Raw genomic sequence first — 12793 nt, forward strand, 5'->3', positions numbered from 1 at the left:
CACAAACAAAATGCAATTAAAATCCACAACTGCTTTGTTGAATTTGTTTTTGTGAAATACTGGACAACAAATTTTTTTGCAAGAGTTGCTTCTTCAGAATTTTTTTTTTTGTTTACGATAGACCACGTGAAGCTGAACACAAACATAATTTCAGTCCACTTGGATCATGTAGAAATTTGGAGAAACAATAAATTAACTTGGTAAAGTGGGCCAAGAAAAACAAAGTCACCCATATCCATCAGTTAGCCTTCAACATTCCAAAGAGGATATTCCAGATGAAGAACATTTACAGGGAAAATTCAAATAATTGTGCCTGCCAAATTGTAATCCCCTAGTGGCTGTATTTCAGTTGTTTGCATACCTACAGAACTGTACAAACATCTTAGGCACATTTATACAGGATAACTAGGATGCCTGAGACTTTTGCACAGTACCATGTTTGTCAACATGGAGCAAAGTGTGTGTACATCAAAGGATGTTGGGAATGGCGAGGGTAGACCGCCCTAGGGAGGGTAGATCGCCCTAGGGAGGGGTGTGGGACAGGTGGCAGAGGAGTGCCAAGGGCAGGGGGATGGCACAGGTGCAGACACACCTGGCCCTGAGACACCAGGCAAGGCCATTTGACTCCAAACAACTGGTTTATTGATCATTACCTCACCTCTCTCTTCCCATTTTACAAATTATGATTCCCCTCTCCCTGCCCCCCCCTTCCCACTCTCAGTCCATTGCACCTATATCAGGATCAAGTTTACCATCACTCACACGTGTGTCATGAAATCTGGGTTTTTTGAGCAGCAGTACAGTGCATACATAAAATTACTACAGTACTGTCCTAATTTCTTAGCCATGTAGATACACACACACACACACACACACACACACACACACACACACACACACAATAGAGAGCATTCTAACTCACTATGTCACTATCTGGTATGGGGGGGGGCTACTGCACAGGATCGAAACAAGCTGCAGAGAGTTGTAAACTTAGTCAACTCCATCATTGGCATTAACCTCCATAGAATCCACGACATCTGCAAGGGGCGATGTCTCAAAAAGGCATCATCCATCATTAAGGACCCCCATCACCCAAGTCCTCCCTTGATCTCATTGTTACCATCTGGTAGGAGGTACAGGAGCCTGAAGGCACACACTCAATGATTCAGGAACAGCTTCTTCCCATCTGCTATCCGATTTCTGAATGGACATTGAACCCATGAACACTACCTCACTACTTTCTGCTTTTGCAGTACTTACTTAACTATCTAATACATATACTTACTGTAATTCACAGGGTTTTTTTCTGTTATGTATTGCAATGTACTGCTGCCGCATGGTCAACAAATTTCACGGTATATGTCGGTGATATTAAACCAGATTCTGATTCTGACACCTGTAACATCCAGATTACTGCCCTATATCGTGGGGCTTGGGTGCTTGTCCAAAAGTGCTAGACTACACATTTCAAAGCTCAGCATTTACACTGTGAAGAGGGTTTCACTGTAACCATTATAGAACGATTCTATACTGAACCTGGGAAATACTCTCACTCCTGCTTATAACAGGAAAGAGCGCAGGTTCAATGCGCACCTTGAAACAGTGAAGAGGAAAGCAAACAAATTGATTTAAATTGCATGGCAATTAAGTAAATTGCATTTCTATGATTAATATACATTTTAAAATTAAATAACAGCATGAAATACACTAACTTTTTCACATTGCCCTCAAATATTTGATAAAGCACCATTATATTCCATTTTAATTAGCATTTATTGTAAGAATTATCTGATGGCTGGTAATTAAGACAAAGATGATCACCGAACGGTGAAACATGCTGGTACGAAGCAATAGGTTGACTTTCTGTTGCTTTCATATTTTACACTTTCCTTTTTAGAGATTGTTTCTGAATCTATGTCATAATCAAAAAGTTAATTTGTTCTAATAACCACCCTTTCATGTCACTTTTTCCTAAACACTCTGTAATTAGTTCATACTTACTGACAATGTGGAAAAATTAACCATCAGATAAAGAACTATTTAAATGGACTGAAAGAATTAGATCAGAGAATACAGTAATACAGAGTAGCGGTTTATTGTGGCACTGTCAAATTGCAAGAACACTTTACCATACTTAATACTGCACAAATTCAATTCAATTCAATTTGAATTGCCATTCAACCATACATGAATACAGCATTACCCTGGGGTCAAGGTGTAGAACACAATACCAACAGTCACACACAGCACAAAGCACACACAAGATAGCAAGCGCAATTGTTATCACAATCACACAATAAGAGTCCCAAAATGTGAGCAATCAAATCCACAGTCAACCACAACATACCCCGGTGGGGTGGGGGGGGGGGGGATGTGCAGGCAGCACCAACTACAGCCTGGTCGCAACACCACACCGTCCCCCAGTGGAACGCACCGACCCCGCACACACAAAACAACAAGCACATATAAAGCATCAGTAAAATATGACGCAGAATATACATGTATATAGTCCAGAACTCCCCAGCCCACCAAAATCATAGAAATCAAAGCTTGGTTCGAAATAATCAAATTTCAAAATGGTAATTATTTCATTCATTTCCAGTATACTTTTGCCAGTTTAATCAAGGGGTACATGCTTTGTTTCAGCTGACCAAGCTCTTCAGCCTGCAACAATTGACAAAGTAGGCTTCATTGTTCCAACCGTAAGCATATTGAATGCTCATTGATCACAACTAAATGTGCTCAGGCAAGATGAGAACTAATCAGCAGGAGCCGGGGTACTGTACCAATGAAAGCAAGTGACTAATTTAATCAATACTAATACATCGAATTATCATTGTTAGTCATGTGACTGTAAAGGAAAGAAATTTAAATTACTTTCAAGTTAGTTAAAGTTAATTTCTTTATGTCAGTATGACAATACCATAATTTACTTATTTATTGAGATCTAGCACAGAATAGGCCCTTCCAGCCCTTCAAGCTGCGTTCCCAGCAACCCCTGATTTTAACTCTATCCTAATCATAGGACAATTTACAATCACCAATTATCCTACCAAACGGTACGTCTTTGGACTATGGGAGGAAACCGGAGCATCCGGAGGAAACCCATGCGATCACGGGGAGAATGTACAAACTCCTTACAAACACCGGTGGGAATTGAACCAGGGTCGGCTATACTGTAAATCATGCTAACCACTACACCACCATGCTACCCCAATAGCTGTTGACACTGTGTGACGTGGTTCCAAATAACTGCGTTCCAAGTCGAAAAGTACATTCAATCCTTTATTTCGAAACCAAAGACAAAAGATCTTGAATTTGCAATATAGTGATCTTAGCATTCAAATTAACGGTCAACAAAAAATATTAGTCCCCCGGCTCACTCCCTCTCAACTAAACTAAAACTAACTAGAACACAGCATGAATACATAACTATATTTGCTTCTATCACACCCCAACCCATGTGACAGATTACCCATAATAAATGTGCAACACAAAATGCAATACAGACAGAAAATAAATATGTGGCTCCTACAGTAAAGGAAAAAAAATGACATGAAATATGGGGTGGTGAGGGAAAATAATTAAATTAGGGGCTGGGGTGGGTACAATGGTATAAGGGCACATAAAGATTAAATCCTTTAATTGTCAGATGCTTTCCAATCAGAGGATTCTGTGACATTGAGAAATGTACCCATCACATTTGTCATTCAAGTTTAAATCAAGAGAATACATCAGAGCTTACATTGTGTTCTATTGTTTCCCTTGCTGCTTGTATCACATCAATAGCACGTTTCTTCTGTTCTGGCTCCATTAACATCTTATGCGCTTTGTCAACAGCTACAGAATAGCAAAACAAAATGTCAGGATTTAAATTCAGACCGTTTATAAATCAAGCTTATGACTTGCAATTTGAGTCCCAAGCAAAAAAAAAATCCCTGGTTTTGCTTGAGAAAAAAGGCAAAACCAACATGCAGAAGAGCTGTGCAGAGGTGTTCCCAGATCTGATATAACACCATTATCAAATTAGCTGACCTCCAATTAGAACAATACTCTGTGTTGTGCTCCAGGTAAAAGATTAGTATTCCAACATGGCGTTCCATGGCCTCCTCGTGTGCCAAGATGAGGTCACCCTCAGGATGGAGGAGCAACACCTCATATTCCATTTGAGTAGCCTTCAACCTGATGGCATGAATATCAATTTCTCCTTCTGGTAAAAAAAAATTTCCTTCCCCATCCCCCTCCCCTCTTCTATTCCCCACTCGGGCTTCTTTCCTCTCCTCACCCACTTATTACTTTCCCCAGGTCCCCTCTTCCTTCCCTTTTTCCAACAGTCCACTCTCATCTCCTATCAGATTCCTTCTTCTCCAGCCCTTGACCTTTCCAACTTACCTGGCTTCACCTATCACCTTCTAAGCCATCCTCCTTCCCCTCCCTCTACCTTTATATTCTGACATCTTCCCCCTTCCTTCTCAGTCCTGAAGAAGGGTCTTAGCCCGAGATGTCAATTGTTTATTTATTTCCACAGAAGCTGCCTGACCTGCTGAGTTCCTCCAGCATTCTGCACGTTGCTTTGGATTTCCAGCATCTGCAGAATTTCTTCTGTTAAAGATTAGCTTTACTTGGTATGTGTCCATCAAAACATACAAGAAATGCGCCAATTTGCATCAAAGGCCATCGCAGTCCGAGGATTGTGCTGAGGACGACTCACAGGATCACCACGCTTCTGGCAGCAACACAGCACGCCCATACTCACTAACACTAACAGTACATCTTTGGAATATGGGAAGAAACCTAGACGTCATGGGAGAACATATGAATGCTTACAGAGAGCAGCAGTTGAACCCCATTGGTGATTGATGGTGCTGCAAAGTGACTGCGCTGCCGTGCCTGCTGAGTAGACACCAAAACACTTCTATGAGTAATTGTTTTCCATCTGCAAACATGTACCCACTCACATTCTTTCAGGCAAAAAAAATCACCTCACAATCTTCAAGCACCCAGCTTATTTTTCCAACTTCATGCCCAGAAGCAATAAGGCCAATTGTATCTCAACTACAATAGAAGAGTAATCTTCTAAGCCTTGAGCAATTACGTCTCTCTCAAATCAACATCAGTAAAAGATAAATCAACCCAGAATATTTCTGGCCATTCAACTGTGGGTATCATGTACGAGTCGATTAAGACTCTCACCTAACATCCACGCACGTATGAGTGCCTGCACGAAAGGTTGTTGGATGGTCTGAATGTAAAGCACTAGAGCCCTGAAATTCACCAAAATATTTTTATCCAAATGAACGGCAAACTAATGATGCAATGGCTCCATTTAATATCAGAGAATGCATACAGTATACAACTTAAAGTCTTATTCCTCACAGACATCCACGAAACAGAAGAAAACATCAAAGAATGAATGACAGAAAAACATTAGAACCACAAAGCCCCTCCTACACCCTCAAGTAGCACCAAAGCATCAACTCTCCCCCCTCCCCCTCGCCCCACTTGTTCTAGCAGGGAGCATCAGTGCCCACCACCCACCTAGCAATAGCAAGCCCATGATCTGCAGTCCAACAGAAGCTACAGTCCATAACTTAGTACTTCGACGTGCCACAAGCTCCTTCTCTCTCATTAAAGGACAGAATGGTATCACCTCTGCCACATCGAGAGGCAGACCAACAGATCACTGTTTCTACGTAACGATCTGAAGCGACGCTTAATCAAGCTCACCCGGGGGGAAGAGAGAGACAAAGAGACAGAGTTCATTTTAATGTCACATGAGTGTGTAGGTCTGCAAACATATGCAAGAAAAACCCACGGTTATCTGTACTATTGCTGATAGTCTTCTTCCTGTCAAGACTGGGTTTCCTTACCTTCAAAAGCCTTCTGTGCTCGTTCAGCATCATCCTGATTTTTGTCTGGGTGGACTAAGATTGAGAGCTGGAATAAGGAAGAACATCATTCAGGATATGTGATAATTAAAGGTATTGCAACTTTAAATTAAAAGTATTCACCAGCACAGCAACCTCCACATGGGGACAGCATACACATTTCAATTCGTGAACAGCATTATACTTAAAAATACTCAACATTTTCTCCTTTCTGCCCTTTACGTTTCAAATCTTTCTATCTTCAAATTCTTAATGCAAATTTTCTTTATCCAGAGTTTTCAGTGTCAAAGCTTAAAATGTTAAAACTGCCCCTTACTGCATCCTCAAAATGAACACAACATTGTTTTCCCTCCCACACTTCAACCATTATAAATCTGAGGATTTCAAACCACTTCCCACATTGAATTAAGCCTGCCAAACAAACCCTAGTACAGGTCTGCTCAGAAACATGGCAGAATTAGCAGGAAATAAGGATCCTGCATGTCATGAAGACAAGTCATCATCATCATTATGATACGGGCAATCAAGGTCTTTCATCATGATTGTTCTTGGCAAATTTTTCTACAGAAGTAGTTTGCCGTTGCCTTCTTCTGGGCAGTGTCTTTACAAAACCGGTGATCCCAGCCACTATCAATACTCTTCAGAGATTGTCTGCTTGGAGTCAGCGGTCGCATAACTTATGACATGCACCACCAGCTGCTCATACAAGCATCCACCACCTGCCCCAATGACTTCAAGTGACACAGAGGGCTAAGCTACACCTTGCCCAAGTGTGACCTGCAGGCTAGCGGAGGGAAGGAGCACCTTACACTTCCTTTGGTAAACTCAACTCCACTTCGCCGATTTAGACAAGTGGCATTCAAAAATGATTACTCCTAATTGATGAGGGCAAAAACAATACTCATATACTGTAAAAGCAGTATTAAATATCACCATTTTAGATCCTCATTAGGTCACTTCTAGAGTGTTCTAATGGAGACTACTCCAAAAATACAAGCCGTCTGGGTGCCACAGCTTAGGAAATGCAAAGCAGCTACACAAAGTGGTGAAGAAACCAGATGACAGTCTTGCCCTTATCAGATCAGGCAACGAGTGGGGAGGTCAATTTATGGCTGTACAAAACCATGGTGAGATCACACCTGGAATACAGTACAGTTACCGTACTATAGGAAGGATCTGATTAAGATTCACAAGAATGTCGCTGGAATGGAGAGTGTGAGCTCTGAGCAGAGTTCAGAGACACTGCAATGAATCTTTGCTCCATTACTTCTATACTTGCCATTGTACTTGGGGCAGCACGATAGCACAGTGGTTAGCACAACGGTTTACAATACAGGAGATCTAGGTTCAATTCCCACCACTGCCTGCAAGGAGCTTGTACGTTCTCCCTGTGACTGCATGGGTTTCCTCCGGGTGCTCTGATTTCCTCCCACAATCCAAAGACCTACTGGTTGATAGGTTAATTAATTAAATTGTGAAGTGTCCAGTGATTAGGATTAAATTGGAGGACAGGTGCCTTGAAGGCCTATTCTGCACTGTATATAAATAAGTAAACAGACTTTAAGTAAGGAGAATTATAGATGGCATAACTGTACAGCATGCTCAAGCTGCCTAGCTTTTTCATGGCACCTTTTAAATTGGAAAAGATGCAGTGAAGGTTCGTAAAGACACTAATGGGTTTGGAAAGTTCGAGTTAAATAGGTAGAGAGGCTGGATAGACAAGGACATGTTTTCCCTGGAGCAAAAGAGGCTGAGCTCTTATAGAGGTTTATAAAAACATTCGCAGTAGAGAGGATGCTCTGTAGTTCTTACCCTCTCCCCACCACCCCACGGCAGAGGAACTTAAAACTAGAGAGCATGGGTTTAAGATGAGAGGGGAAAGATTTAAAGGGGACGAGAGGCATGTTTTTCCATACAGAGGGTAGTGGGGATATGGAAGGACCTACCAGAGGTTTAGAGAACACAAGGCAAATGCAGGAAAATGGGACTAGCTCATGAAGGCACCTTGGTCAACACAGACAAGTTGGGCCAAAGGGCCTGTTTCAGTTCTATGACTTGTCCACAGAACCCTATGTTAATGGTAGGGCCCATGGCATGAAAAAGGTTGGAAACCTCTGCCCTAAAGATACATTGACCTTGTAGGGAGAGCAGCATAGATTTACTAGAATTACTTCCAAGAATTAAATTATAGAATTACACAAACTTTCATTAAATGCTCCTGAAGTTACAAGACAACAAAGTGATTAGCTTCAAAAAGGACCATAACTTTGTCATGGGGTTTAGACGCTTGAGTGCCTCAATGACCCGGAGAGCTATGTTGGCTGGAGTCAGGGATTTATGCTTTGCTTCTTGGTAGGGTCACCCATGCCAAACAGGTCAAAGGGCAGTAATCAGACCAAGAGTGGTCCCCAGACCTCAAGGTTCAGGAGTTCAACTCAAGGCCAACAAAGCTAACTTGTCAAAAAAAATTGTTATGGAAACAGCAATGAAGAATCCTTCTACATCTGTGTGTGACCAAGAACAGGCGGAGATGGAGGACCTTCATAGCTGCCCTAAGCACTAGCAGCTTAACAGGCAGTAAGAAAGAAAGAAAGGAAAGAGATTTGAAGATTTTATTTCAAGTAATAGAGGGAACTATTAAAAAGTAAATGGAATGATTTTTTTTTAAAACACATACAGATGGTCACAAGAAAAACATTTAGACCAGGACTTTGAAGAATGAAGTCAGGAAATATTTCTATACAGAAAATAGAAATTTGTTACGAATTGACACATAACCAATTAATAATTTTAAATCTATTTAATAGCATTCAAAGTAATGAATTCTTAAGAGATTAGAAGAATAATAAATATATGGATTTAGGTAGCAAGTAAACCATGATATAAGTCAATAGCAGAAATTGCTTAAGGGCCAAAATATTTTACCCCTGATCCTAAATATGCAAGGACTGCAAAGGTATCTACATTGTGCACAGGACAATGTACATTGACAGAGCATAAAGTGTTGCACTAATGTTAACCTACAATAAGGTGTCAGAAACGATACCAGGTAAATTATTAATCCCAGAATTGATCCTGCTTGTTACAAAACTGAACAGCAAGACCAGAAAGTCCCACATTAGACGCATTGCTCGTACCGAATTAGCTACAATTTTAATATGGCACTACAGGAGATCACAAGTGTGTTGAGACTCTGAAGGTTTAAGAGAAAGAAAAATCAGGCAGAGTTCTTGCTACTGATCACTGTTCTGTGATTAACACATATACATTGTGGACGCTGGGTGATGGTAGCCTGACGATACTCACTGTCTAGGCCCACAGCTGAAGAATGGCCACTTGGGTGAGAAACCGGACACATAGTTTAGAGAACCATACCCCAACATGAGTCAGCACCTTGAGGAGGGGAGAAAATTTGGGAAAAAGAAGGTGTAGATTTTCATAGGCTGGTAAAGGAAATGCTATGTCTTGTGCATGATATGGCCCCAGTGAATTAAACCAAAAAAGCATTGCCAACTGCTTCAACATGATTAGTTTTTAAATTTAATAAAATCGTAGAAATTTTCAAAGTAGTACTGTTTCTTACAATAGGCATTAGTAATGTCAATTCCTGTTAAGTGAATAACTGGCCTTCCCACAAATGAAACAATAATGATGGTGTCTCACAGTCACATACTTTCTGTATGTTTTCAGTTTGCTAAGTTCTTAAAAACTAATTTTCTGCTGAAGGTGTTGACTCATGCTGGTTCCAGAGTCACCGGCAGTCCGTGTACCTTACCCATATAACTAGTCTTCATCTGCGAGCCTTTGATGTTGGCACGTTGTTCTACCCACAGAGGGATATCAATGTTGAGCCCAACTTTTATTTCCTTTGGTGGTCCCACACATGCACCTTCTGAAGGGAGTGCTGAAGCCCCAGTTGATCCCATGCTGGGCTGGGACCTGCTTTACTAAGGGCCTACCCTTTACTAACTGGGCCACAGAAATCGGAGGTGGTGAAGGGAGAAGCTTAAAACTGCTATTAACTAGTTTGGTATGCTGGTCGAAACAAATATTATGCAACACATTATACCTAATCTAGTCCCTAACCAAGGTAAAACGCATAGGATTTCATCAGAAAAAGTATTCACTTAACAAGAATTTTCAAGCAAAACTAAATTTATTTGATAAAACATTATGGATATAAATAACATTTTTGGAATTTTCAGTTTTTGTTCTCACACTTAAATGGAGTTGACTGTGTCTAAGATCAGTTGCTATCTTAGATTTTAGAAAGGGAAACATGTTTCTACCTGTCTGAACCTCTTTTTCAGCTCTTCATCTGTTGCTTCAGGGTCTACCTGCAAAACCTGCGTGACAAATGATAGCGTTAATTACATTCTGCACTGCATTAGCATTTTAAGTGTCTTTATGAAACTGGTGGAGATCAGTTGGGTTACTGACTGGAATGGTAATCTTTGTAGCAGTCCCAAACTACCAATATTTCAAAGTTCAAAGTAAATATATTATCAAAGTACATATATGTCACAATATACAACCTTGAGATTCATTTTCCTGTGGACATACTCAATAAATCCATAACAGAATCAATGAAAGACCACACCAACTTGGATGTTTTACCAGTGTGCAAAAGACAACAAACTGTAAATACAAAAAGAAATAATATTAATAAATAAATAACCAATAAATAGAGAACATGAGATGAAGAGTCCTTGAAAGTGAGTCCAGAGGTTGTGGGAGCATTTCAGTGATGAGGCAGTGAAGTTGAGTGGAGTTATTCCCTTTGGTTCAAGAGCATGATGGTTGAGGCAAAATAACTGTTCCTAAATCTGGTGGGACGAGAACTGAGCTCCTGTACCTCTTCCTGATGGCAGCAGCCAGAAGGGAACATGTCTTGGGTGGTGGGGGTCCATGATGATGGATGCTGCCTTCCTGCAACAACACTCCGTGTAGATGTGCTCAACAGTGGGGTGGGCTTTATCCATGATGGACTGAGCCGTATCCACTACTTTTGATAGGAACTTTCGTTCAAGGGCATTGGTGTTTCCATACCAGACCATGATGCAGCCAGTCAATATACTCTCTACTACACATGTATAGAAGCTTGTCAAAGTTTTGGATGTCATGACGAATAAGGAAGTAAAGGCATTGCCGTCCTTTTTTCATAATTGCACTTGCATGCTGGGCCCAGGACATGTCCACCGAAATAATATCACTGACCCTCTCCACTTCTGATCCTCCGAGGAGGAATGGCTCAGGGACCTCTGGTGTCCTCCTCCTGAAGTCAATAATCAGCTCCTTGGTCTTGCTGACGGTGCCAGTGAACAACACGGCCAAGTGTGACATCCTCCAGGTGGTTCACAAAAAACTATTTCTTTCAATCTTCTTTTTCTTTCAAATGTGGTTTTGTCTGAGCCCGTGATCTACATTTTGGTTGGTTGTTTCTGAGCCGATTGAGCAAACTGTGGCTTTGCCGTCTCCAAGAGTGTTCACTGAGGTTTCGGGAGAAGTGTGCGGCTTCAAGGTTATGAAGCCTGGAGATGGGGGCGCAAGCGCATGATCAACTCCGTTTCTCACCAGTTAAAGCATCAAGGAAGATTGAAAGTGTAAAGTGAATAGAGCAGGGGACCAAGCACACAACATTGCGCTGATGGAGACTGTGGAGGAGATGTTGTTGCCTATCCAAACCGCAAGTGAGGAAATGGAGGATCCAATTACACAAGGAGGTATTGAGGCCAAGGTCTTGAAACTTACTGATTAATTCTGAGGGGATGATGGTACTGAAGGCAGAGCTGTAATCGATCAAGAGCATCCTTTGCTGTCCAGAAGTCCCAGAATTGAGTGAAGAGCCAATGAAATGGCATCTGTTGCCATTCTTTCTTTGTGATTGTACTTACGTGGAAGTTAATCGGTGCGGATCTAAGTTATTTCTCGGGCAAGGCGATGTTTGTTATGACACAGATAATATTGCCAAGAATATTTCATGTTTTACACAAAACAACAGTAGACACATTCCCAAAAACATTCAATTTTAGAAAGTATTTAAGAATCCAAGTTGAGTACAATTGAGTAGAAATTGACTAATTTACTGCAGCAAATTCTTGGTAAATTAAAATTAGATATTGACCTAGACAAAAACTGCAGATATGATTATCATATTTCAGCTGTGTGAATAAGCAGTACCAGGTTTTCATTCTTAAATCTATGTTGCACAAGAGGAAAATAAGTCACAAACTGAAGTGCTCTCCATTGCCTTGGCTCATAGCAGGGTCAAGTATGATAATGACATCGACTATTTTTTCTCATCGAAGAGATGTGGCTTTGCAGGCTGAGCCAGCATTTAATTGTCCATCCCATAAGAAGCTGGCGGTGAGCTGCTGCAGTCTTTGAGGTGTGGGTTTACGTGCAATGATGTTGGGGAAGGAGTTCCCAGGATTCTGACCCAATGGCAGTGAAGGAATGGTGATACACTTCCAAGTCATGATAGTGTGTGACTTGAAAGGGAATTTCAAGTTGGAGGTATTCTCATGGCTTTGCTGCCTTACGCTTCTAGCTATTAGAGCAGGGTGTTGGAAACAATAAGACATAGGAGCAGAATTAGGCCATTCAGCCCATCAAGTCTGCTCCGCCATTCCATCACGGCTGATCCTGGATCCCACTCAACCCCATACACCTGCCTTCTCACCATAACCTTTGATGCCCTGACCAATCAGGAACTATCAATTTTTACTTTAAGAATACCCATGGTCTTGGCCTCCACAGCTGTCTGTGGCACAGCAGTCCACATATTCACTATGCTCTGGCTAAAAAAAAAATTCCTCCTTAACTCTGTTCTAAAGGGTCGCCCCCTCAATTTTGAGGCCGTGCCCTCTAGTTCTGGATACCCCCGCCAAAGGAAACATCCATTT

At 41.3% G+C, this 12793-nt stretch overlaps 1 protein-coding gene across 1 annotated transcript in view; it reads right to left on the reverse strand.

The window, feature by feature from the left end:
- Window positions 1-12793, reverse strand: part of dnajc8 (DnaJ (Hsp40) homolog, subfamily C, member 8) — a 59426-nt gene that overhangs the window by 29669 nt on the left and 16964 nt on the right. The window contains exons 3-5 of the mRNA XM_072246835.1: window positions 10178-10234; window positions 5871-5937; window positions 3746-3840 (exon numbers count right to left, since the gene is read on the reverse strand). Of these exons, the coding sequence (XP_072102936.1) occupies window positions 3746-3840; window positions 5871-5937; window positions 10178-10234 (219 nt within the window). The remainder of the gene's footprint in view (window positions 1-3745; window positions 3841-5870; window positions 5938-10177; window positions 10235-12793) is intronic.

The sequence above is a fragment of the Mobula birostris genome, chromosome 29 (genome assembly GCF_030028105.1).
Source record: "Mobula birostris isolate sMobBir1 chromosome 29, sMobBir1.hap1, whole genome shotgun sequence".
NCBI classification, from domain to species: Eukaryota; Metazoa; Chordata; class Chondrichthyes; order Myliobatiformes; family Myliobatidae; genus Mobula; species Mobula birostris.